This window comes from Hirundo rustica, chromosome 16 (genome assembly GCF_015227805.2).
Source record: "Hirundo rustica isolate bHirRus1 chromosome 16, bHirRus1.pri.v3, whole genome shotgun sequence".
Lineage (NCBI taxonomy): Eukaryota > Metazoa > Chordata > Aves > Passeriformes > Hirundinidae > Hirundo > Hirundo rustica.
In genome coordinates, this window is record NC_053465.1 from 11,207,083 (window position 1) to 11,232,757 (window position 25,675).

General features: G+C 44.9%; 1 protein-coding gene across 7 annotated transcripts in view; it reads right to left on the reverse strand.

The window, feature by feature from the left end:
• The window catches only part of PTPRT (protein tyrosine phosphatase receptor type T), a 451,419-nt gene that overhangs the window by 12,650 nt on the left and 413,094 nt on the right, over nucleotides 1-25,675 (reverse strand). For all 7 annotated transcript variants that reach the window (XM_058422730.1, XM_040080154.2, XM_040080156.2 and 4 more), the window contains 9 exons: nucleotides 19,687-19,763; nucleotides 18,774-18,810; nucleotides 17,769-17,866; nucleotides 15,891-16,007; nucleotides 14,443-14,597; nucleotides 11,788-11,923; nucleotides 10,466-10,615; nucleotides 6,362-6,535; nucleotides 2,388-2,519 (listed from right to left, as the gene is read on the reverse strand). In XM_058422730.1, the coding sequence (XP_058278713.1) occupies nucleotides 2,388-2,519; nucleotides 6,362-6,535; nucleotides 10,466-10,615; nucleotides 11,788-11,923; nucleotides 14,443-14,597; nucleotides 15,891-16,007; nucleotides 17,769-17,866; nucleotides 18,774-18,810; nucleotides 19,687-19,763 (1,076 nt within the window). The remainder of the gene's footprint in view (nucleotides 1-2,387; nucleotides 2,520-6,361; nucleotides 6,536-10,465; nucleotides 10,616-11,787; nucleotides 11,924-14,442; nucleotides 14,598-15,890; nucleotides 16,008-17,768; nucleotides 17,867-18,773; nucleotides 18,811-19,686; nucleotides 19,764-25,675) is intronic.

The window sequence follows — 25,675 nt, forward strand, 5'->3', positions numbered from 1 at the left end:
GACGACATTGTCCTGCAAGGACAGAGCAGGCATGGTGCCAGGTTCTCTTCCAGAAAACACATCTCCACAAGGATCTGATGATCTGCTGGAGGGTAGGAAGGACCTGCAGAGAGATCTGCATCGATGGGCTTGAGGCCACTCAATCACACAATGGTTGTGTGTGGTCTGAAGGGCGACAGAGCTGGGGAAGGGTCTGGAGCCCCCAGGAGCAGCTGAGGGAGCTGGGAAAGGGGCTCAGCCTGGAGAAAAGGAGGCTCAGGGGAGAAACCCTATCACTGTCCACAATTCCCTGAGGGTGCAGCTGGGTGGGGGTCAGGCTCTCTTCCCAAGGAACAAGGGACAGGATGAGAGGAAACAGCGTCAAACTGTGCCAGGGGAAGTTTAGATTGGATATTGGGAAAATTTCTTCACTGAAAGGGGGGTCAGGCCATGGAACAACTGCCCAGAGCAGTGGTGGAGTCACCATCCCTGGAAGGACTTAAAAGATGTATTATGTGGCACTTGGGGACAAGGGTCAGTGGTGGCCTTGGCAGTGCTGAGGTAACAGCTGGACTCAATGATCTTGGAGGTCCTTTCCACCTCAAATGATTCTCTATATCAAACTGACTTACTGCGTCCTGATAGCTCATAAAACACAAACTTTAAAATCTCCTTAACCTCCAGTGCCACCTGGGTGTTTTGGCATTGGGTGCACTCTTGAGAGAGGTGACACCATGCTACAGAAACTGTCACAGTGACTTCATGCACTGCCAAATCCCCTTTTCTGTGCCTGCAGACCACATCATAACAACAAAACTGGTAGGAAAAGAACAAAGCTTTTTGCAGAAAGACAGTCACCAGAATAACACTGGCTGGGGCTGAAAGGTTTGTGTTTTCCCAGAACCAAGAGTGAGGAAGTGTGTCATTTCCAGAAAAAGCTGGGTTTTGCTTTGAAGTGCCAGGAAAGAAAAGGTGAAATTTGTCTCTGGATTCAATGCCAAGATGCAGAATAACAGAGGGTGGATGGGAGAGGAAAACAGAAGATAGAGAGGACCTCTGGTTCCTCAGAGTGGTGGGATTCTGCAGGCACCAGGAGAGCCCACTGCTGAACAGAGCTGTCACTGGGGCTGGAATGGAATCCCACAAAGTTCCCCTTGATGGGGGGGGAGGTCTCTCCAAAAAAGAGACCAACAATTCACTGCCTTCAAGTGTGGTAAGACAGGGAAGAGACACATGAAAAATGAATCCATGAAGTACCAACCACTGAGGGTTCCTGTCCTCTCCTCCAACAAGGGCTGTAATGGGTGAATTAACCATGCCAAATGTACATGATTACATCTTTCTGAAAGCTGTTATCCCCTGCCACTCATCAGCAAGGTGGCTGGAGACACCAGGACAGGAGGAATGGAAAAAGCTCTTCCCTGGCAAATTCGAATCCTGAAAATAATGTTGCGTCCAGTACCCAAAACCCAACTTAGACATGTAACTGAAAAGTTAAAAAAAAAGAGAGAGAAAAGGACAATATAATCCTCAAACTGTGCAAAGCACATTTCTCAGTATTACAGAATCATACTGGAAAACTCAGGGGAAAGATCCTTCAAATTATTTCAGCTCTCTTGGTTTTATTCTTCTGGAAATGCCATGTGAAAAAGGCAAGTGTGAAGTACCTTAGGGCTGTGGTAGGGAGCATTTTCCTGAACCAAACACAGACAAAATTATGAAAGGGAAGAAAGTGGGTTTGAGAGGGAAATTCTGGCCTGCAACACAAAGTAATTCTATAATATATATGTATATAGAATTTTTTGATGCTTTTAAATATATCTATCTTATATAATTTTGTATCAAAGTATTTACATAATAAATGGGGAGACTTTGCAGGAACTTTCCTACATAAAAGGAGCTTACAGGAAGGCTGGTGGGGGACGTTTCAGAAGGGTATGGAGTGATAGGATAGCATTAAGCTGAAGGAGGGCAGATAAGATGGGGTATCAGGAGGAAATTCCTCCCTGTGAGGGTGGGCAGACCCTGGCACAGGTTCCCAGAGCAGCTGTGGCTGCCCTTGGATCCCTGGAAGTGTCCAAGGCCAGGTTGGACGGGGCTTGGAGCCGCCTGGGATAGTGGAAGGTGTCCCAGCCCAGGGCAGGGTGTTGAAGTAACATGGTCTTTAAGTTCCCTTCCCATCCAGACCCTTCTATGATCCCTGTTAATTACAATAAGAATTAGCTTACCAAGAGCCAGGCATAGGGACTTATTCTCCATTAAAACCCCAGAACATCACCTTTCACCTTCCAGCTCCCCCTCATTTACTCCCTGGGGCGGGAGGGCACCAGAAAATGGCAGCAGGGACTCTCTGCAAAGCCCCTGGGTCTGGGAAGGGAGTGACATGCCAGGAATGAAGAGGCACCCACCTGTGCTGCATCCATCTCGTTGAGCATCACCACGGAGGAGCAGTTGTAGTCAAACACCAGCCTCCAGAAGTCTGCGATGGTGTTGGGCAAGGGGTGCTGGGTGACAATGAAGGCAGCAGGTTGCTTGTGGCTCTAACAAAAGAATAAGATTAGTTAAAAAAAAAAATAATAAAATTCAATCAACTTTTATTCAAAGGAATATTACACCCGGGAGGCTGTGGGGAGGCAATCTGAGCCATTTAACCAGATTATACAAATCACATCTCCTGCTCCTTGTTATCGCTCCGCAATGAATGAACGCCTCGTAATGGGATTCTTTTGCTCCCAATAAAGACATTTCATTAAGGAAGTGTCACAAGAGCAGAGATTACCCAAATCAATTATTTATATTTTGAGACTCAGCAAATAATGCTAATTCTACTATTACTACTACTACGACTATCAGTAATATTAATAATTGGAAGGAAAACAGCTGGAAGCAAATGCTCTCCTTTGTGCTGCAGTGGCCTCGAGGAACTCCAGAAGGGATTATCCCTGTTGGCTGTGGCTGCCTGGGGGTGCAGTGTGACAGAGGTGGCACATTTGGATCCCAGCCATCAATTATGAGCTCGTGGGGCAGCATTCAGAGCCTGTGACATTGCCATTTAATTTCTGATATTATTCTTTCACCTCAAAAAAGCTCTCCCTGACCTCAGTCTCCCCAAGCAGGGAGGGGTGGAGCTGTGCTCCCAAGCTCTGCGGGGCTGAGTTAATGAACGTTTGTGAGGCTCTCAGGGATGAAAGAGAACAAGCTGAGAACTTTATCTCTTCCCAACCACGGCAGGCAAGGCCTAAACGAGCCTGGAAACAGCACGGTCCTTTCTGCTGTACATCTGTGAAGCAGACTTGAATCAAAAGGCACACTAATTCTAGGGTAAAGAAAACAAAAAAGCAGAAAAAAGCCTCCAAGGGAATACAATTTTTGATTTAAAATGAAGAAATAAATAAAATCCTGAAGTATTAAGCTGCCCATTGTGGGGGTTTGCCTTTTCTCCTCCGTGTGAGGCAGATGTGGGTGGAAGTGCTGAGCAGACCATGCTGGGGTAAAGGAGCTTCTGAGTGTGCACCTGTGGGGAGGGTGATGGGACATGATGTACAGAGAAGGAAAACAAAATGATTTCTTGGGAAATTTTAGTCTGGAACAGATTTTTGTCTTTTTCCCCACTCTGCATTCCACATCTAGAAACACCACAATGGGTCAAAGGTTGTGAAGTACCAGACCAGTGGTGGCAACAGAGTGGCAAATAAAATAGTGAGGTTTATCCCTTAACTAAACACCAGAATGTTCCTGCTAAGGTTTTTTATGGTGTGCCAGTAGCAAACCTGGCTAAACTCTTGGCTGAAGGTCAGATGTGCTTGTTGGGTTTGCCTTTAGGGGAAAAAGAAACCCTCCCCAGCTCTTTGCTCCAGGGGAGGAACCAGGCTCACTGTCCTGTTCCAAAGGGAAGGTGACGCAGAGGTGTGAATTACTCATGCAAGAGAACATGTGTGGGATTATGGGGGAATGATGATGTCAAGGACACATAAATTCCTGTTCTTCTCCAATCCCCATGGATTAAACACAAATCTATCATGACTTCCTCATGGCTTGACTCGTGATGTGACTTAAGTCTCATTTTTTAAGGATTATGTTCCATTGTTTTGGGGGAAGCTGAGGGACAGTTTTGCTCCTTTCAAGGCAATATGGGATGGATGGAGGGTGTCCTCTAAGAGTCCCTACTCAGCACAGGACTTCACACCTCAGCAAGAACAGCTATGAAAATGTAGGATTCTGGCTGTTCCACTGTGATTATTTTTGTCCCCAAAAGTTCCTGAATCCTTTATAGAAAGATAAAGGAGCGTCAGAGAACATCACAGTGGCTGAATTTCAATGACAGGTGAAAAAGTGCTTTGTACTTAAAAAAAATTAATCCACTGGAATTTTGTGGTGAAGGATGCAAATATTTGCAAAGTGATTTGAGGTAATGAGGGCTGAAATGTACAAATATTCCCAGTCCCTAAGAAACCAAAGACTGGATTGTGCTTCTGCAGATGTGCAAAAGCACTAAGCACACTTTAAAAAACAAATTTCCTTAGGCATGTTTGCAATGAAAACATCACAATCTTGCTGCAAAAATCTAAAATAAATTCTGTGACCATTTGACTGAATATCTTAAATGCGACAGTATCGCTCTTTCCCAAAGACTGAAGAACAGACAAAATTAAAAACCAGAGAGCCTGCCGCTGCCAGGGAAAAATTGATGGCATTTCACCCTGGATCATATTTACACATACTCCAACTGCAATAATTAGGGGCTTTAAAGACATCTGTGTCCAAAGGCAGCACAGCAAAAAGAAGCCATCAACATAATTCATCCTCCACAAATGACCCGTGCTGTGAGATTCCAGGCTATAAACAAAGTGAGGGAAAACGCCTTTGGACAGAGTCACATCAGCTCAACTCACATCCTTCAGCCTGAAAATATTTTGTACATCTGATCCCTGCACTCCCACATTCTTAACTGCGTAAGATCAAATCAATCACTCACTCCACACTGCAAATTATCCTTCTCAAAGAGCTGACCTGGCAAACATTTCTCTTCCCAATGGATACGAAACCAATGCATGGGAAGAGCTGTCCCCTCCACTTTTTTATGCATCTACCTTTCTGTGATCCAGCCTCAGACTGCACACTGAGGGATGCCTTTGCCAAAAATTTTCTACCAACGTGGTGCAGAACTAGGGTGTGTGATCACCGAGTAACAGAATGTGACAGAATGTGCTGGGTTGGAACAGACCCTCGAGAATCCTGGAGTCCAGCTCCCAGCCCTGCACAACACCAACCCCAAGAGTGCCCAGAAGTATTGTCTGAAAGCTTCTTGAACTCTGTCAGGCTGGCGCTGCGACCACTTCCATGGGATAATCATAGTCTGGAGGACGTATTTTGGTGACAGAAAATTCACGGAATTCACAGTATGTCTAGGTTGGAAGAGACCTCCAAGATCATCGAGTCCAACCCAACCCCAACACCTCAACTAAACCCTGGCACCCAGTGCCACATCCAGGCTTTATTTAAACTCACCCAGGGATGGTGACTCCATCACCTCCCCAGGCAGACCATCCCAGTACTTTATCACTCTTCCTGTAAAAAATGTTTTCCTAATATCCAACCTATATTTCCCTTAGTGCAGCTTGAGACTGTGTCCTCTTGTTTTGTCAGTGCTGCCTGGAGAAAGAGCCCAACCCCAGCTGAGCACAGGCACCTTTCAGGGAGCTGTGGAGAGTGGTAAGGTCACCTCTGAGTCTCCTTTTCTCTGGGATGAACATTCCCAGCTCCCTCAGTTGCTCCTCACAGGGTTTGTGTTCCAAATCCCTCACCAACCTTGTTCCCTTCTCTGGGCACACTCAAGCATCTCAATGTCCATTCTAAACTGAGACATCAGAGCTGGACACAGCACTCAATGTCCATCCTGAACTGAGGGGACAGAGCTGGACACAGCACTCAATGTCCATCCTAAACTGAGACATCCAGAGCTGGACACAGCACTCAATGTCCATCCTGAACTGAGGGGACAGAGCTGGACACAGCACTCAGTGTCCATCCTGAACTGAGGGGACAGAGCTGGACACAGCACTCAGTGTCCATACTGAACTGAGGGGACAGAGCTGGACACAGCACTCAGTGTCCATCCTAAACTGAGACATCCAGAGCTGGACACAGCACTCAATGTCCATCCTCAACTGAGGGGACAGAGCTGGACACAGCACTCAAGGTGTGGCCTGACCAGTGCCGAGCACAGGGGAGGAATGACCTCCCTGCTCCTGCTGGCCACGTGCTTTTCCCAGTTTGAAGAGATCAGAAACTACAGCTAAGTAAGCTTTTTCCTTCAGTTCCATTCCCCCAGAGGAGCACCACGAGAGGGGACAAACTCATGGCGGGCCCTAGCGGTGCTTACATCCATGAGCGCAGCATTGATGTAGTTGCTGGACTCCCCATCCACGGAGATGAGGAAGGGCAGGCAGCGGTCCAGGGGCAGCACGTCCATGCAGCGGTTCTTGTCGTGGTTGCGCGGCAGCAGCCCGATGCTGCAGTCCTCCGGCCGCACCCGCGGCGTCACGATGTTCAGGGTCTGTGCAGGGCAGGGCAACAAGGACACAAACAGCCTGAGTGCCGCGGGGTTCACTTACAGCGAGGATGCACAACACGTTTGTTTTAAAGGGACTCAGAGTAGCAGAGCTTTGGCTGTTGCCTACAGGTGAAACCTTACAAAATAAGGGCCTTGTTACCCTTGTGAAACCATGGCTCAGGCCTGCTGCTTCAGCTAAGGAGAAAAGTGTTGTGACAGGTAGAAGAATTACACAAGAAAGGCCTTATAAAATCAGGGCTGCTCTATTAAATTAATAGCTAGCCTGTCATTTCTTCTAAGTGCAGCTAACAAGCAGTTTGTAAGTTCCCATATGAAGCTATTTTGAGAATGAGAAGTTCCTTTAACACAACAATTTATTCTGAAGGTGAAAAATAAGTGCACCTGTAATAACAAGGGATTTGTCCCATGAGAATCAGTAAAGAAAATGTGTAAACAATCTGAGAATAGATACATTTGATGGACAAGTAAAATACCTTTTACTAACCAATAGAATAACTAACAAGAAAGGTATTAACCAGTGAGAAGTCGCCCTTGAGGTTTGCAAAAACTGTATAAAAGACAGCATGTGGCCATAATAAAGAGCCTTCTGAAGATTCCATCGTGTCACTCTGTGTGTTGTGTCCACCCTAACAACGATAGAAAAGGGCTACGGGAAAGTGACTCAGCTGAACTGGAGTTAGAACGAATTTTGTATCCATGACGTGCTCACATCGTGGTTTATGGTGTTTGGTTGGATTACATTTGTTGTGCTTAAATGGGATGTAACTGGTGACGGGGTAACTGCTTAAAAAGGCCTGGTTCTGCAATGAAGGGCTCTCCTTTGCACCTGCCTGGGGACTCTGCTTCGTAACTCTGCTTCTGTCACTCGGCTTCGTAACATTTGGCAGCCCAGAGATGAAAAGGAAGAAGCATTAAGGAGCCTGTTGGTGTTACAACACATTGCATTTTGCAGATTGTCCTGAGGAACTCTACCAAACATTGTTAGCCCCAGCAAAAACTGAAAGCATTATACACCTCCCAAACACTTCCAGCTCTAAACCCACAGAGCAGCTAGACAACATCCCTGTTCTTTCCTAGAGGTTGGAAATAGATGTCACAGGTATAAGATGCAGCTCTGAGCTGGTGATGGAGTGAAACCTCCTCCTGTTTCTACCATCCTTAGGGTGGAAGCGCAAATCCTTCCCCTCTTCGGGTGGGTCCTGTGCAGGTGTACCCTGAGTATTGACCACCCAGCAGGTCAGACTGTGTTCAGAGCCTCTGCTGATCCCTCAAACTACTGACCTATCTTATAAAAACCTAAGATAAAGTGTAGTTTTGAGCTTTTTCTTTTAACAGAAAAGTCTATTTGTTTCATATATTATTTAGATTGCTACTTTCCTTCTGAAGTGACACAGAGGATGCTTCACTTACATAGTCATACCTAATCTCTGGGTCCTTGCTGTCAGTCTTTGACTGATATCTGCCTTTTACACAGCTTGACAGACTATGTTTCTTTAAACGTATTTTACTTTTGTGTTCCCCATTGTGGAAGCCCCCTGACAAACCAGTCCAGGCTTGTCAGCAAGGATCAAAACTCAGAAATCAAAGTGAATGCATCTTAAGTGGTGTCTGATGTCATTGTATTTTCACTTTTACATCTCCCCTCCCTGAGCAAAGCCCAGGGAGTCCTACAGTGCACTCTCTGCAGCCAGCAGAATACAAAATATTTAGGGGGGAAAAAAAAAAAAACAACAAAACCACCCCCCAAAAAACAAAAACAAAACCAAACCCCCAAAAAAACACCACCAAAAAAGCACCAACAAAAACTTACAAAGAACTGGACTTCTGCCACAGAGAGGTTATGAATGAAAAAAAAAGGAAGGTCAAACAATCCAAGATAAAAGAATGCGTCAAAGTGTAAAACTTGAAATAATATAGTTGCTTTAAATGATTCAGGTTCTACATTGTCCGGAGATGGAAAGCAGGGAGTCTGGCTGGGGAAACAACATGAAACCTCTGATCTCTGACAGAGCAGATAATCAGGCAGGTAACTTGTAAGTGATTTACTCCTGCCTATTTTATACGACTCCCCTCTCTCCCTTGTTCCTTCACTAATTCAGATTACAAAAACTCTCCAGAGTGAGCTTTTGTGTGTCCAGACAACATGTAGAGCATGAGAAATACATCCAGCCTTACCTCAGGGCCAGTGGGACCTAAATACCACAAACTGCAAGCACAGATCTATAGTTATATCAACTGGTTCCTAAAGATTGCAGAAGAGATAGCAGCTTTTGCATTAAATCCAGACAACCAGGGCTGAGGAATGCTCTGAGCCAAAATCCTGTAAAAATAGATTCTACAACGAGACAGACGCCGAAGCTCTTATGCAAAGCACAGTGGAGCAGTTCCTTCCCACAGGAGCTGCCAGCCCCTGGCAGCTCAAAAGAACAAGCACAGAGGTGACAAATCCCATCTCATATCATGACAAAACACACCCAGCAAGCGGTGGATTTTTTTTTAATAGTGTTTTTTTAAACAGCATTTGATGAAGTTCAGCTTTGGCTCCTTCATGCCAAGCATTCAGAACCAGAAACAGACCTGCTATCACTTGATAGAACCAGATCTTTTTTTAATTGAACTGCCATCAGTTGGGATCCACATTCTTTATCTCGCTGTACCAACCCTGATGATTACCTGTAAGGCTGCAGATAAAAGACACACATTCTCCCTCTGCATAGAGAGGGAGGAAAAGAGGCCTCTCACTCAGGCTGGGGATCCCAAAAGACATTCTCTTGCTGCAAAAGACACTTTCCTGGGAGAGGGGATGGGAATTTACTTCAGTTAAAGCAATCTCCACCATTTTACTCTGAGTGGCCTCAACAAAAAGTAGATGGCTCTCTCTTTTCTGTCAAACTCACCTTGCTCCAAATTTCCCACAATCTTGTTTTTTCCCTACATCAGTGTTGGCTCAAAATCACTGATCCACAGAATGTTTTTCTTTGGAAGAGACTTTGAATCCCATCCATTCCACCCCTGCCATGGGCAGGGACACCTTCCACTATCCCAGGCTGCTCCAAGCCCTGTCAATCTGACCTTGGACACTGCCAGGGCTGGGGTAGCCACAGCTTCTCTGGGCACCCTGTGCCAGTGTCTCTTCAGCCTCACAGTAAAGAATGATAGATTCATGGGGAGTAAGACTGGAAAACTTAGTTCAGTGTTCAGAACGCTGGGTGAATTCTGCATTTTGTGAGAGGAACAACTGCACAGGGCCCATGGATGGAGTGTCCCAAGCTCATTTACCAGGGTGGGATAAGCAACAGAGACAGGAAACAAAGGAGGGGCCCCTATTTCGTTGCTTGCCCTGGGTGAAGAGCTTGGGGAGCACTTGTGAGTTTCACTGTCCATCATTTTGGGTCTCATCACCAGGTACCTGGCAAAACATCTGCAGCGAACTGAGGGATTCATTGACATTTAATTGAAAATCAGCAATAGCCAAAATAATGCTCACTGAGCTCCCTCTGTCCCCTGTGTGGGAGGTTGTAAACAAGTTGATTGTCAAAGCTTGGAAGCACCATATGAGCCACAAGAATGGATAATAAGGCACCTTGAGGCATAAATGTTTCTGTATAAATTATGGAAGGAAATGAACAACACAATACTCATTAAAATAAGAAGTACAGCATTATGCGTGAAAATTAGTACCCTTGCTCTACTGGAGTGGTGGGGACAATTTTTTTGCTTGCCGAAGGCTGAATAGTCCATGCTCAAAAACAAACCTCTGCCCGACCCAGTAGTACAACAACAATCAGCTGAAATCAGACCTTGGCTCAGTGTCCCCCTTGTCTGCTCTGCTGGAAATCACAAAATAACACACAGAAATAGATTAAACACCTTCAATACACCAACTGCAGCGACTGAGACATATGAAATTACCTGAAACTCATCTTTTATCTGGCTGGAATTGGTCTGTGGATCCAGTCTGCTGATGTTGTAATATATGGATCTGAACTCACAGACTGGAATGGCTGTGTTGCCACAGAGACATGCCTCCAAAATGGCATCATGGACAAACACATACTGCTCCTGCACAGGGGAGGAGATATTAAAATCACATTTTTAATACAGATCATGAAATATCACTCTTCTTAAGTCAAGCCCAATATGCGTATTTGGCTCTGTTTCACGTGGAGACAAATTACACAGCGTGCTGTGTGACAGCTTTGTGAGCATATTTCATCCATCATCCAACGTCTCACGTGTTTGTTTCAGATTTACAAGGAAAACGGTGAGTCGGCACTCTCAGGAATGTTGGGACAAAACGGGGGCGGGCAGAGGAGGACATCAGGGTGTAAAGCCTCTCTATCCACAAGGTAATGGTCAGGGATGGACCTCCAGTAACACCAGAGAATCACAAAATTGTTTAGGTTGGAAAAGACCTCTAAGATCCCCGAGTCCAATCCAGCAGTACCAAATTTCACCAGCAGTGTCCCCAGGTGCCACATCTACACATCTGTTAGATCCTGGCAGGGATCTGGTGACTCCACCACTGCCCTGGGCAGCCTGTGCCAGGGCTGGACAGCCCTTTACATGAAGAAACTTTTCCTAATATACAATTTAACCTTCCCTGGCACAACGGTACAGAACTAACAGGTTTCTTCAGAACCCTGGGTTCTGTGTATTTTGGGTAATACTCTTTCCTTAAAGTAACTATGTGGAGTCCAACAAAATTAACAGCCTTTCTCTGCTCCAGGCTACTGTTCCTCAGGAGGGGAAGGGGTTAAGGGACACACATAAAACCTGTGCAACAGAAAGCGGTTCCACAGGAGTTTGTGCAGCTGCCAGACACCGTGTGATGGAGCACCTTGTGTGAGGGAGCACCTTGCTTAACCAGCACCCAAAGCTTGAATCAGAGGTGTTTTGTTAGCTTAGCTTGTAATTGATATACTCTAGGTACTGCTGCAGCCTGCAGTGTTCCCATGAATGAGTCATGAGAGGCTCCAAGAGCTCTTTTCTCCTACTATGAGAATAAAATTATTCAGCAATGCACAGACCTAAACTTCAAGGTTTGCCCTCCTGTCTTGGAGGCCCCGAGTAGCTGCCAGTGAATTGATTCGGTGCAAATCCGGGCATGTTTAGCCACTGAAAGTTCTGCATAATCAGGGCACAGAGCGAGCCTCTGTTGACTTAATAAATTGCTGGGCAGGGAAGCTGACAGGAAAGCAGCACCTCGTGCGGGGAGAGCTGCTGGCACCCACCTCTGTCTGCACCAAGTTGACCCTTTGGGAGCGCAGCTCTCGCACGCAGTTGAAAATATCCACCACGCCCTCGTTCTCTGCCATGTCCAGCATGATGTCGATGGCAATAAAGCACCCTGTCCTCCCGGCCCCAGCACTGGGAAAGGGAAAAACAGAAGGGTCTGTGTGACCAAGGGGCTGTGGAGAGGCAGGGCTCTGTGGAGGAGAGAGTAACAGCAGCACACACACCGCTGTCTCCTCCCTGCTGCTCCCACTCCCTGCTGGACTCATTTTTCTGTTTGAGGATTTAAGGGAATGAAGGAAATAGTGTTTCTTGAAAGGGAAATAGAAACAAAAGCTTTATGTTACTGAACACTGACAAATATTGCAAAAATATACATTATAATTTGACAGGTCAGGTCACCTGCACACCTCTCATCACACAGGGGAGAGCAGCCTTCAGGTTGTAAACACAGTTCCAGAAATTTCAGACACAATTCCAGAAATTTTCTTCCCTGAGACCCTCTAGGAGGCATGCATACATTCACTGTAGTGGGCATGATGAAAGGAGCTCATTCCTCCACCTCAAATGCTTCTCTTCCCTTTTGAATCCAGGGGAGCTTGGAGGGCAATTTCAAGTTATGGGTTGTAAAATACAGAGAAAGGAGCTCGAGGCTACTTGAACCCTTCAGCTCAGAGCTCCCCACTGCCTGTGGGAACTGGGTCATCTCCTGCAAAAGCATCTTGTCATCGTGTCCTCCTTCCCCTCCCAGAAATCATCCAAGCTGCTTAGGTGTGAAGGATGGAGAGAGGAGAACTCTCTTCATGTTACTGTGAAGGAAGCAGGAGAACTCTGCTCAAACTAGGGAAACTTCAGCTGCACTGAAAACTCCACCAGAGCCGAAAGCAAGGAGATATGAATGACCATAAATTAATGGACCAGATTAATCAACTGCTGAATAGAGAGAAGATATTTTTCATTTGCAGAATTTTAATGAATAAGTGGCATTTCCTCTCCCTTTATCTCTCAGCTTTTCAGAATTTTAACAAATAGTTTTACCAGTTCTATATTTAGAGGATCCTGGCACTTCATAAATATCCAGCAGTGATATTATCCAGCCAGGCGTTGGTGGGGAGAATTTGGTAATTACCACTTAAAGCAAGCCATTAAAATTCAAAAGCAGATAAATAACATGGAGGAAATGGCATTTACTCATTAAAATGGGGAGGATAAAAAATCTCTCCTTGCTTTCATGGTGACAAGGAGTCAGGTTCAGACACCTTCCAGGGCCAGTCCCGTGCCACGGCACCAAAGCAGCAAACTCAGGCCCTCAGCTGTAAATGAAATCTCTTCTGCCGACTCCTCAGGCTTAGCTGTACTTGATTCTAAAACTGACTCACTGCTTGCTAAAAAAAATCTAACAAAACAAAACACCCACCCAATCCAAAACTGCTTATAAAAGAGAAGATTTAATTGCTTTTCCTTTTTAAAGTAGTTGTGGGATGTGTTTTCTCTCTCTTTCTCAAGACACAGAGTGGGAATTAGAGGTAATTCCTGTGGATGGATATGGGGTGAGATTTTGGGACAGCCAGCTCTGCTCTCTAGCCTTGTGCCCAAGCCCCATCTTTAGCTCACACATGCCCTGAGCCCTGCAGACACAGCTGCTGCTACAAACCCAAACTCTTGGTGTGTAACAATGTCTTTCTTTGCATTTGAAGTCATTAAACTCCTTTAATTTGCTAGCTGGAAGTCACTGGGCAAGTTTTTAATCTGAGATTCCCAGCCAACTCTTGGGCTTTCGGGAAGCCAAAGTGCCCAAGGGCTGGCAGCCAGACCCAGCCAGACAAATATTTCAGACCATAAGAACATAAAATCATTGAACGGTCTGTGTTGGGAGGGACTTTAAAGATGCTGTATATCCAACCCCTGCTGTGGGCAGGGACACCTTCCACCAGACCAGGTAAGGCTTTCAGTGCTGGCACAAAGCTGAGCTGCAGCACATGGGGCTACAGAAAAGCAAAGTTGCTTTAAAAATCTCTGGGTTTATGTCAGCGTTATCCATTCTCCCACATGAGGTTTGAGGGCCTGGAATGGCTGTCCCAGATATTCCCCAGTTCTGCCATGAGCATCCAACAGAGCACAGAACACTGGGGAGGGCTTCTACATTTGAAAGGCCCTCTCTGACCTACTTCCATCATCTCCAGCTCACAGAATCACAGAATCACAGAATCAAGGATCACCAGGCTGGAAGAGACTTCCAAGATCTCCAACCCAGTCCAACCCAGCCCTGATACCTCAACTAAACCCTGGCACCGAGTGCCACATCCAGTCTTTATTAAAACACATCCAGGGATGGTGACTCCACCACCTCCCCAGGCAGACCATCCCAGTACTTTATCACTCTTTCTGTATAAAAGTTTTTCTTGATAGTCAACCTATATATAGAGGTTGGTGCAGCCTGAGACTGCGTCCTCTCGTTCTGCTGCCTGGAGAAAGAGACTCATGCCAGCTTGGCTCCAGATCTGCCACTTTAGGGAAGAAGAACATATTCCCCTTTGTTTCCTGGTGAGGCCCACAAACGATTAACCCTTAAACAGCCGCCGGCTACTGCCAGGAGAGAAGGAAAGAGAGGGAAGAGCTGCTGGAGGAGGGGCTGAGGTGGAGAGCTGGCCTACCTGCAGTGCACCACGATGGGTCCTGCCTCGGGGGGGTTGAGGAACTTCACCTGGCGGACGAAGCCCAGGAGCCCCGTGGCGTAGCAGGGCACGCCGTGGTCTGGCCAGCTGGTGAAGTGGAACTGCCGAATCTCTCGGATCTCATGGTAGCCTTTCTGAGGAGACAACACAGCCTCTATTTTTCTTCCATCAGACGCCAATCAGCGTATTCAGCTCCCTGCTGCCTTCTCTCATGCAGAGGGATAACGAGCACGGAGCTCTCATATGCATGGAAACGTGTCCGAAGTTGCTTTTCACTCTGGAAACGTTTTCAGGCAAATTCCGGTTCCCAGGGAAGTGGGAAACGCTCACCTGAGGGCTGGGAAGATGAGTACCAGCTCCCAGTTCCACCCTGTGGTCTCACACACACCTCATCAGGGTGACCTCAGCCCTAGCACTCCACAGCTGTGTGTACTCTCACCCTCTTGTGACACAGCCACAAACCACCAAAAATTCACTCTTAAATCCTGTGTGAGGCACTGAAACAGGAGCCTGGGGAATGAACACATCGAGAGGGGGCATGCCCCAGGTAACAGCAGATTTTTGCCACCTCCTGCCAAAAATTCTCAGTCTGAGATACTGCTGCCAGCGAAAAAGGCAGAAATTGGTACCCAGAGCCATCTTTTCTGGGGAGAGCAAGTTGTTGGTGTGTGAAAATCACACCTTTATCTGCCCTGCAAAGAGTAACCCAGAACTCCGGGACAGCTGTGTTTTATTGTACAGGAAATGTGGGTGGAATCCAGCAGCAGCTCCTCTAACCTGTCAGATTTTGGCATTAGCATCTCTCACCAAGTTTTTCAATGATTTAATGAAATATGGAGCTGATGTATCAGAAAACTGAAACAATATTCCCAGTGTGGCTGAAGTTCACCAAGCAGGAATTTTGGAAAAGCTTTAAAACCACTTACTGAGCGTTTGGAAAGTAATTTGGACGGACCTGGAATACTCTGACACTTTGACTTCCAATTTCTAATTACAAGGAACAAAATCTTCCAAATCCTGCTGGTTTGGGGATAGTTTTTATACTCTTGCTCTTATTATAATCTCATTGCAGGTGAAAGGGGACTCTACCTGGCAGGATCCAGTTTAAGTAGTACCTTTTTTCCTCTGCCATTTGCCACTGTGAAACAAGGCAGTTATTATTCCTGGCATACCATCAGCTATCTGCTGCCTTTTGGATGCAGTTAAACTTTATGCACTGTGGATTTTACTTTTGTGGCTACATCAAGATGTTCCTGTAAAATCATTTGTCCAAAAATGGAATCCCTGTCAAAAATCTAGTTTGCTGAAAGTGAAGCCTGTCCAAATAGCACAGCTCCCATCTCCAAGAGCGTTCTGGATGTGTTTCCCAGAGTTTCTGAACACAAATGAAGTGTGTCACAATCTCAGCTGCCTGAAGACCTCCTTACCTTTTGGACAGTGAAGGTACGTATGACGTACTCTGCCAAAGGCTCTGTCTCAATTAACGTGACTTTAATGTCTCCATAGACCTCCGTGTCATCTGGCCAGTATCGAACACACTTCACCTGGGGGCAAAAGGAAAATATTGAGAGGAACTAGTTCGAGTTGAGTCAGAGCTGACCTACATTTTCCTCCACTTTCAAGCTGAAGCCAATGCAAATTGGGCTTTCTTCTGATGTGCAGAGTTGCCAAAATTAACTGTATAAATTAGATCAAAATTCCTTTACCATACATAGACACAACAGGCAGGATTTTTTTAAAGTTCCTTTTGTTGTCCATATGAATACAAATGATGCATTTAAGTTGTTTTTTTTTTTTTTTTTCTTTTCTTTTAATCTTCTTTGACTTTCCATATGTGCCTGGCCCATTATCAGATGTACAGAACACCTGACAGTCACCACCACCATCCCTTTTGAGAAAAAGCTGTGCTACTGCTCCTGTAATTCTGAACTCTCTCTGCTTAGCCAAAGAATTTCAGTTCATGGGGATTGTGGGATACATGAAGAGACACTAAATTCGTTTGACTCTGAGCTTTCTTTATCAGATGTGGACACAACCTTGGCATTTTACCAGCTGTGACAGGCTACAGCTAAGGCTCAAGAGGGAAATCTCCTGAGCAGGTGAACATATCCCAGCTTAGCCAGTTCTAGGAGCCATGTGCAAAGCCACCAGAAGAAATAAAAGCAAGGCTGTGGAGCTCCAGAAGGGATATTTAGTCTAACAAAGACTATCAGGTTATTAAATGCTCTAGCATGAAAGAGTGGAACAATACCTAAAGCTGAAGCAATTAGCTGCTGCAAAGCAGGCTTCATGTTCCAGTTCCAGTCATAATTGAAAGAGGTTTTATAAATATTAAATATGATTAATGTAGGTTTGTCGTGGGTATTTTTGTTGTTGTTGTTTGGGTTTTTTTCTTTTACACAGAGGCATTTATTTCAAACAGAAGTGTCAGTAGATGGTAAAACAGAATAAATAGTAATAAATGAACAGAAGCAGCTGGCATTCAACCATGAGATCTAAGGGAAATCAAACACAAAGCAGCTGAATTACTAATGGCTCTGGGTAAACGATAATTCAAATTTTTCTTAGTACCAAAGAAATGGAAAGTGACAAACATCAGGACAAAATTTTTTAACAACTCCAGCTTCTGGCTGAGGATGTCCCTAAAACAAAAACCATGCTGGGAAAATCCAGACATTCTGCCTTCTTATTTCCTGAGGTCCAGCCTACACCTTTTGAATTATCCATGTTTGGTCCCATGGTGGGCTTTGGGAATTGCCTTGTGCTGACACAAGGATGTCTGCTCCAGGTCAGTCCAGGAGAGGGAACTGGTGGGTGTTCAGGAGGCCAACACTGCTGGGTGGTCCCAGGATCCATGAAAACCTCAACCACCAGGAATAGTGACCTCAGGAACTCCAGGTTTTGGACTCTCATGTAAAGAGGTCTTTTGGTAGTTGGAGCACCAGACACACATCTTCACTCCTCTGGATTTTCAGAGGAGTATTCAAATCATCAGATAAGGAATAACTATTACAGAAGGACATTTTTCCTTCTGTACTGAGGAAGGAGACAGCTTCTGAGCTGGCATAAATTTGTACAACTCTGCCAAAGCCCAGACTTACAGCAGGAACACGATCCTTATTAGTCTAGAAGGGAAACAGCTAAGTATTACAAAATCCAGCATTTTACAGAAAAACCCAGAGTGGCTGAATTTATTCCCTTCCTGCAGGAAGCAAAAGGCATTTTGCTGCTGAGCTCTCCTGAGCAGCAGCTCGGTGTTAAACACAGCCCTGGTCTGGCTTTACACCTTGGGAGTGGCACCTTACCCTGCCCACTTCCACCAGGTTGGTGACCATGACAACACTCGCCGAGTTTTCTTGCCAAATCATTCTCCAGAAATCCTTCACTGTCTCCTGCATCGGCCCTGGGGCAGGAAAGAAGACAAAAAGGACATCTCAAGAGAGTGCCTGGAATGCTGATAAGCCTTTCCAGCTGTTCTCTAGCCATTGTCCTGTTCCCACAGGATCCTGCTCTCTCTCTCAGAGCATCCCTCTGTCATTCAGGGTTACAGCCATGAACAGCCTGGAGCTCTCTGGAGGTCAGACCCTTCCTCACAGCAGGTATTTAAGGTTCCAGCACAGTGGGAACAGAAGTGATGGCTCCAGCAGGAAACTCTGTGTAAGTGATGGGACAAGGGTGTACCCCACACTGAACCTGTAGTAAGGCTCTGTTGTAACTCACACCTGATGCAGCACTCCATTTCACAGTTCAATATTGATTAATTATGAAGGAGGAAGGAAACGTGCTGAAATTAGCTCTTTCCTAAGTTTCCCTCAGAAAAATTTCAGGTTCCAATAGCCAACCAAACAGTGCTGACAAGAGGTTTATCAGTCTAGAGCCTCTCCCTGACCTCATCTCCTTTCTTATAGGAAACTCATCAGGTGACTGACAGAAGGTGGTGTTCAAATGCATCTCTTACTAATTCCCCTCAAAGGCTCATCAGTCACAACTTATTCACACTGCCCACCTCAAGCAAGGTGAACCCAAGCCCCACCAAGTCCCCTGTAGTTGTCCTCTCACACTTCCTGCACAAATGACACATTCTGGGCTGTGCTGCCACCTCTAAGTCTGTGCCACTTTCTACTCCTGCAGCTGAGGTTTTGAGTCTGAGTGCCATAAGGATCTTGGAAAATTATATATCCTTGCCCCTTTTGCCCATGTAACAAATTTTCAGATGTTCCCCAAATCAGATGATGTCACACCATAGAAAGCTCCCACAACAGCGTAAACCAGCAGTGGGTTTACAAATATTTAGACATACAAGAACTTGCCTTGAGTTGCAATGTAATGGCGAGGTCGATGGTACCCCTGGAAAAAAAAGAAAATAGATGAGTGTCTGTGAGATCACAGCTCAGACAAAGCCCACCAGGGATCTGATAATTTCCAGGTGCCAACTGCTGCCCTCTGTCAGTGTATAATTATGTAATATATTATAATTAACTGGTTTGGGAATGAATGAATGAATGAAGGGGCAACTGGGCTGAACTGAGAGATTTAAGTGAAGGCATCTCCCTCAGGCTGAATAACAGAGTATCTTCATGCCAAAGACAAGACGGGAACGGGGCACTTTTAAACTGCTTCCACAAAGAAACACAAATCCTGTGTTACCTGAGGGTAACGCTGAAAACAGATAGGCAAAACACTGCATCTTCTTGTTTGAAAAGAAGAAAGGTATGAATTTTTCTCTGTGAAAATTCTGAGGGCATCTTTTATCCTTTCAAGAAACTATTCTATACATTTCCTGTTGCTGTGACTAAAGAGCTGCATTCAAGAAATGCACTTACATTGGATCACTCTGTATGTGAGACAGAGGCTGCTTTTCCAATGTCATTTTAAAACACTTAAAAAAAAGCCAATCTGTTTACACACATGCCTTCTGCACCACAACTTTGTGACTAATGCTGTTGTGAGGGGCTGATATTGATTTCTGCATCCATCATTTAGCCCACGTCCCACTTATGCTGGTGGATCTGTCAAACACAGGAAATCTCCATCTGTCCAGATTGGTCAGGCAAAATAAACTGGAGACTGAGAACCTTCTCCCTGTCACAACACGATGTTTGTACAACGTTCAGCCGTCATTCATATCACATCCACAGCCTGTCCCTGTGTCAGAGGCACCAGATTCATAAGCAGGCTTGTCACAGGCGGGTTTGTCACAGGGGGAATGTCCAGGAGCCTTACGTCGATGTAATTGGCGTTGATGTAGTCGGAGTGAGGGTCCCCATCCAGCAGCTGCAATCTCACTCTTGAGTGATCATCTGAAGGAAGGAAAGGAGAAAAAAGTGACAGTAACGATAAAGAGGAGTTTCTAAGTGGTCTGTTGTATCTGCTGGCTCCTGCAAGGGTGGTAGCATGGAGTTACAGAATGCCCTGAGCTGAAAGGGACACGCTGAGTGCAACTCCTGGCCTCAAAAATCCCGCCGTGGTCACTGAATAATTGAATACTTACAGTAATCAAAAATGGAATAGCATCACATGTATTCCTGCTGCTAAAAGCCCTTTGTTTTGTGTTTAAGATGTAACGTTTAGATCCTTAAGTCAGTTGTGCTCTGTATTCATTAAATTCATTGCTGTCACCATAACCCTCATGGAGATGTGAGACAGGTCACAAATGCCACCTGGTTTGGGAGGATTGGGACAGATCTTTGTGAGGTGTATCTCCATGAGAAAAACTATTTTCCTGCTTGGAAGCTACAAACTCCCTTGGCTTCATCTGATCCATGGAAACTGAGGCAAGAGCTAAAACTGACAAGACCAGGACATAATTAAATAGATTACAACAGAGATATAACAGATTAAGGAGAGCAAAATGGTGATAAAACCCTCTAAATAAGAAATGGAAAAACCCCAGGAACTGGAAGGAAATACAAATTAAATCAGAGCAACATTCCTTTATATTACCCACAGAACTCACAGCAGCAAAATGGCATCGAGGCAGTATTGAAAAAAAACAACGAAATCAGAAATGTTAATCTTTTTGAGGAGATTCAAAGTTACTTTAGATGAGGCAATAAAACAGCAGAGATCAATCTTTTCATCTCCCAGCATGCTGCACAGTTCAGACGCAGAAAGGAGCTACCCCAGCGGGCAGATTATGTCATGATTTTGCACCGGGGGAATATTTTGATCTTTCTGTGGAACAGCTGGTGCTGGGCTCTGTCACAGGAGATACTCCAGAGCCAGGCTGCTGATGTGATTTGCTCTGGCAATCCCAGCGCTGGTACGCAGTTAATTGCAGAACTGCTTCTAAGGGCCAGTGGCTTGGCAGAGGCTCCTGGGTTATGGGGGTCACTGCTGGCCACGCTGTGCTCATTTTTAAATGATTTTTTAAAAGAAGTATAATATTGAGTCCATTAAGTTTATTTCTTCCCTACCAGCTCTATGGGCCATAGCTCCCAGTCAGAGCAGCATTAATGTTCAGCAGCACTTTGCAGAACACAGGCCTAAGCATGATTTACATTCAATTAAATAGAATCATGGCAATGAAACATAAAAATATGAGGTATGATTCTGCAGTAACTCAGTCAAAAGGGGTTTAGTCATGTCTTAATTAAATGCAGAATCAGATAATAATTGTGAAGACAGATGCGCGAGCAGTTCTGAAAACCAAGTCTTGGATATATATTAAATATTCATTCAGCTTGTGTAAAGGAATGGTTCTACTCTGTTCATCCATTGGGTGAGATTCACACGCCTAAAAAAAATACAACCACATTTCTGCGTTTATCAAAACCCATATCTGCATTCAAAGAATGTTCTGCAGGTGAATCCATCAAAAGCCCCAATATATTTGTATTAATAAACATAACCTTTGTAGACACGGGGAAGGGGGAATATTTCTCCAAGTGCTGATGTTCCCAATTACCTGCACTCAAGGCAGCTGCACGAGGAGTTGCAGTAAATCATGTGGTTAGACAGACAACAAAAGAATTTATACTTAGAGCAATTCACAAAGACAGACAAAGAGCTGATTAAACCGGACATGTGGTTGAAATACGGGGAAACAATTTCACACTTGCAATTCCAGGCAGCAAACTAAGCCTGTTAGGAGCCACACGGAACCAGAGCAAAGAAAAAGCAAGCCCTGGAGCAAATGCCTTTGAGGGGAACATTTACTGACTCCTCCCAAGAGAACACCACTGTGGAAGCCTCAGCTCATCGCAACAACAGAACCAAAAATGATGAGACCAAAAATGTCCCCAGCGACAGGGGACAAGAATCTCAGGTTCATTTTTTAATGAGGGACACACACAGTGTCTGGAGCTGGAGCGCTCTGAATAACCCTGGAGGAAGCACCTGCCTTCCTCATTTCATGGAGCCAAATACCAAAATTAAGTTTCAGCACTTGGAGCCCCTCTTTGGACGGAAAGTTAAACCAGGCAGGATGAATACACCCAGAGGGAGCTGCATGGGGAGGACCTGGGAGGACCACGGACCTGCAGAGCAGCTCCACGATTTCAGGCAATTATGGATATTTATGGCTAAGGAAAAGATGCTCTGTAGGTATAAAAAAGTGCTGTTGCTTTGTTTTCCTTTTTCCTTTTTTTTTTAAAGTCAAACATGGGGAAAAAATCCATAAAGGACGAAGAAATTTAACGTAAAGATTTTTTTTTGTTGCTGTTTTTAAAAGGAGACATTCTAATCATATTTTGGGAGCAAATGAAAAATGCTTTAAGCTGAACTTTGCTTTCGGAGGACAGAATTCAGAATAATTCATTGCATATTTTACTAAAATGAGATTAATTCCTGAGGGAGATTTATTGCTCTTACAAGTGAGAACAGTGCAGAAGAAAAAAATCTGTGTGTATGTGAAGCACACAAAATATTAATGATGTCTTAATGGTATCGTTAACCTTGTTCCAAAGTTTAGGAGAACAGTCTGAATAAAAGTTCATAAAATAAGTTCCTTTTTACATCTCTTTTTTCCACAAAAAAACTTTTGGATTTGACTTAGGAAAAAAATAATAATAATTAAAAAAAAACAAGGCAAATTATTATGCTCTTAGTAGTAAGGAATTTGTACTTAGAGTTTTTTTGCCTACAGATTTTAAAGGGATATTTAAAGAACAGCAAATGCCTTTATTGTATCTTCTCCCAATGGTTAAAACTTATTTCTGATTCTTCTCTATCCACTGGACTCCTCTAGCCAAGGACACAGCATTCTTGGCAGACTCAAATGAAAGCGTTGCTCAACTCTTCACTAAATTTATCAGACAACATATCCCTGTGTGTTGAAAATGACTCTAAGGAACGTTAAAAATGGTGGGAAAAAACAGAAAAAAAGGTTGCATTCAGGACAAAAAAAAAAAAAATAGAAAAAACCCTTAACAAATGTGCAAATGGTTTTATTTCTCCCTGTTTACTCCAGTCCTTCCACAAGTTAGCAGAACTCTAAATTTATATGAAGAGTAGTTTGACTGAAAATTGGTCTTAAAACAGACTTCAAAAATGACAAGAATTCCACTGAAAAGCTCTGTGCTCCCATTTTAGCACAAAATTGTTACCGTTTGAAACTCCTGTCAAAATTCCCATTAGTGATCATTTGAAGTATCATTGCAATTTTTCCACGTCTCATTTTGACACCAGCACTGGATTAATCTCACACAACTTTCGCCATCGAAACATTACACAGCTCGTCTGAACGGCCTGTCAGGGCTCCCCACACAGGAATGGGGAACACAGAAAGCTCTGGAGATTCAGCCAGTTCTGGGACAAAAGGAGGATTCATCCTCACTCTGCCCTCCCCCTTCTGCCCCCTCTGACCCTGGACTGTGCCATGGGTACCATCCAGGTGTGATAAATCCCACCCTGGCAGGGTCAAATTCCAGGGGTATCACACAGACGTGCAAGAGTTTAGCACTACAGAAGGAATCATGGAATCAAAATGCTTGGAAGTTGGGAGATTTCTGCTCTAAATCCAGTACTGACGTCAGGCAGTGGCACAAGCTGTCTCTGGAAGTGTCCCAGGACAGGCTGGATGGGGCTCAGAGCAACCTGGGACACTGGAAGGTGTCCCTGAAATGGAACTGGACGAGCCCTGAGGTCCTTTCCAACCCAAACCACTCTGGAATTCTAAATTCTAGGTTGTTTTTATTTCATGCCTTGTCCCAGTCTGGGGGCAAGAAGTGGTCTCTACCTGTGTGCCACCTGAAAGCTTCTTCATCTCTTCCACCCCAAAATTCTCTGATTAATTCACAGTTTTCCAACCCCAAGCATAGGCAGTCAGAGCACAAAGGAAACAACACAAATTTCTCTACTGTCTTTTTGTCACCAGCTCCCCAGTTTTTAGTGGAGCATCATGAGACTTCAAAGCACAAGGTGCCTCCGTGGGAAAAAGAGTGGCACAGGAAGTGCTCTCCACCAGCTGAAGCAAAACACCATCCTTCATCTTCTCATCTGAGAATCAGCTCTCATCTGAGGGTTTTTATTCTCCTGTAGTGTAATGGCTCTAAATCCGGGCAAAATGGAGAGAAATCCAATAGAACCAAAGATCCCACATAGCTTCTGGACATTTTCTCTTCTCTTGTAATAGATTCATCTCAACATCCCTCCTCCAACAATCACTTACTCATGCACTTTGAAAGTCTCAATATCTGGGCCCTAAAGCAGAATTAAATCATTTTTCTTCAGCACATAAATGGGTACACTGCCTACGCTTGCCCCCTGAAGAAAAACTTGGCATCTCCACAATTGTCTTTGTTTTTACAGCTTTTATAAAAGTGCAGGAGCAAAGCTCTAGGACTCTGTTCATATTATAAAAGGTTCAAGCATGACAGTTTCCTTCAGCATGGTAAGTCTGCACCTTCCCACCACCCACAGCAGATTTCTGTGGTCATGCAGACCCCAAATCCACTGCTCAGCTTTTCCCTTGCTCCAAAAACCATTACAGATGGGAGAGAACCATGAAGAGCTGGGAGAGCTCTTTGAGTCCTCTCTTCCCTCCTCTGCATGAACAGATCAGCTCCGAGGCTGGTCTGCAGCCTTGGTTTGCAAATGTAAGAAGAGCAGGTGTTGGGGCTGGCAGCGTGATCTAGGTTTTCAGAGAGAGGCACGATGTTAATGCAGCTCTGGGAGAGCAGTGAGCCAGTGAAACACTCCTGTAACTGTGCTGTTATCCAGGAGGCTGTAAAGACAAGAATCTAATCTGCTGCGATTCACTGAGCAATGCTGCTCATCACAAGGGCTTACAAACCCACATTTTAACGCCAGTCTCTGAAGCTGCTGCAGAAATCAGATCAAAACCTGGCTTTCCAATTCACTCCCCAAAAGGCAAGGGATTTGTTGTTCCAGGAGGGATGAAATGGCAGCAGGGGTTAAATAAATAGCGTTAATTGCCACGTGCAGCCTTTTATCTGCATTAACTGGTAGGGGCAACCAGCGCCTGCTCTGGGCTTCACCAGCTGCTACACTTCAAGTACAACAAAGCAGCTCAGGGTATAACTGTGTTCCACCTCCTCTGCTCAGGCCTTTGCCCAGTTTGTACCCACAGAGCAGAATTTGTTTTCATGGCCTGTCTGGAGGGGACCACTGCCCTTCTGTTCTCAGCTCTGCTCTCCATCCTCTGCTCTGGATCCTGACTTTACTCAGGGAGTTTGCCCAACTCGCCACCAGCGGGGTCTGGCTCCAGGTTCAGCTGATAACTTTGCAGTGGTTTTACAAAGTATCTGATCAATGATATGCTCCTTCCTCAGGCATTTTCTTTCCTTCTCCCTATTGTATATTTCTAAATTCTCCTTGCTGTCTTTTAAAAGAGCCCTTGTCTCCTTCTCAAACTCTCTGTTCTGATAAATATTTGAAGAGAAGAAAGCCCACTCCACCCTCTCAGCTGCATTCCAAAATCTTTCCCAACGCTCCTCAAACTTGAGGTCCTTTCCTGACACTTTACACTGTGCAGATTCTCGTTCCTTAGCTCTGATTACATTTTGCATTCCCTTATTCAAGTTCATCACCTCCTATCTGCACTGCTGCTGTATTTATGTTTAGAGCTAAAAGGCTCGCGTCACTCTTCGTTAGACAACAATTTGTCTTTGTGAACACCTTCTCTTTAGATAACATCCCATTTATCTTCCTTGATTTTCCTTCTTGAACTCCTCACATTTCACTTGCAGTTCAAGGTTTTCTTCATAACCACCTTCAACATAAATGAGATGGAAGCTTTTGCACACAAGTT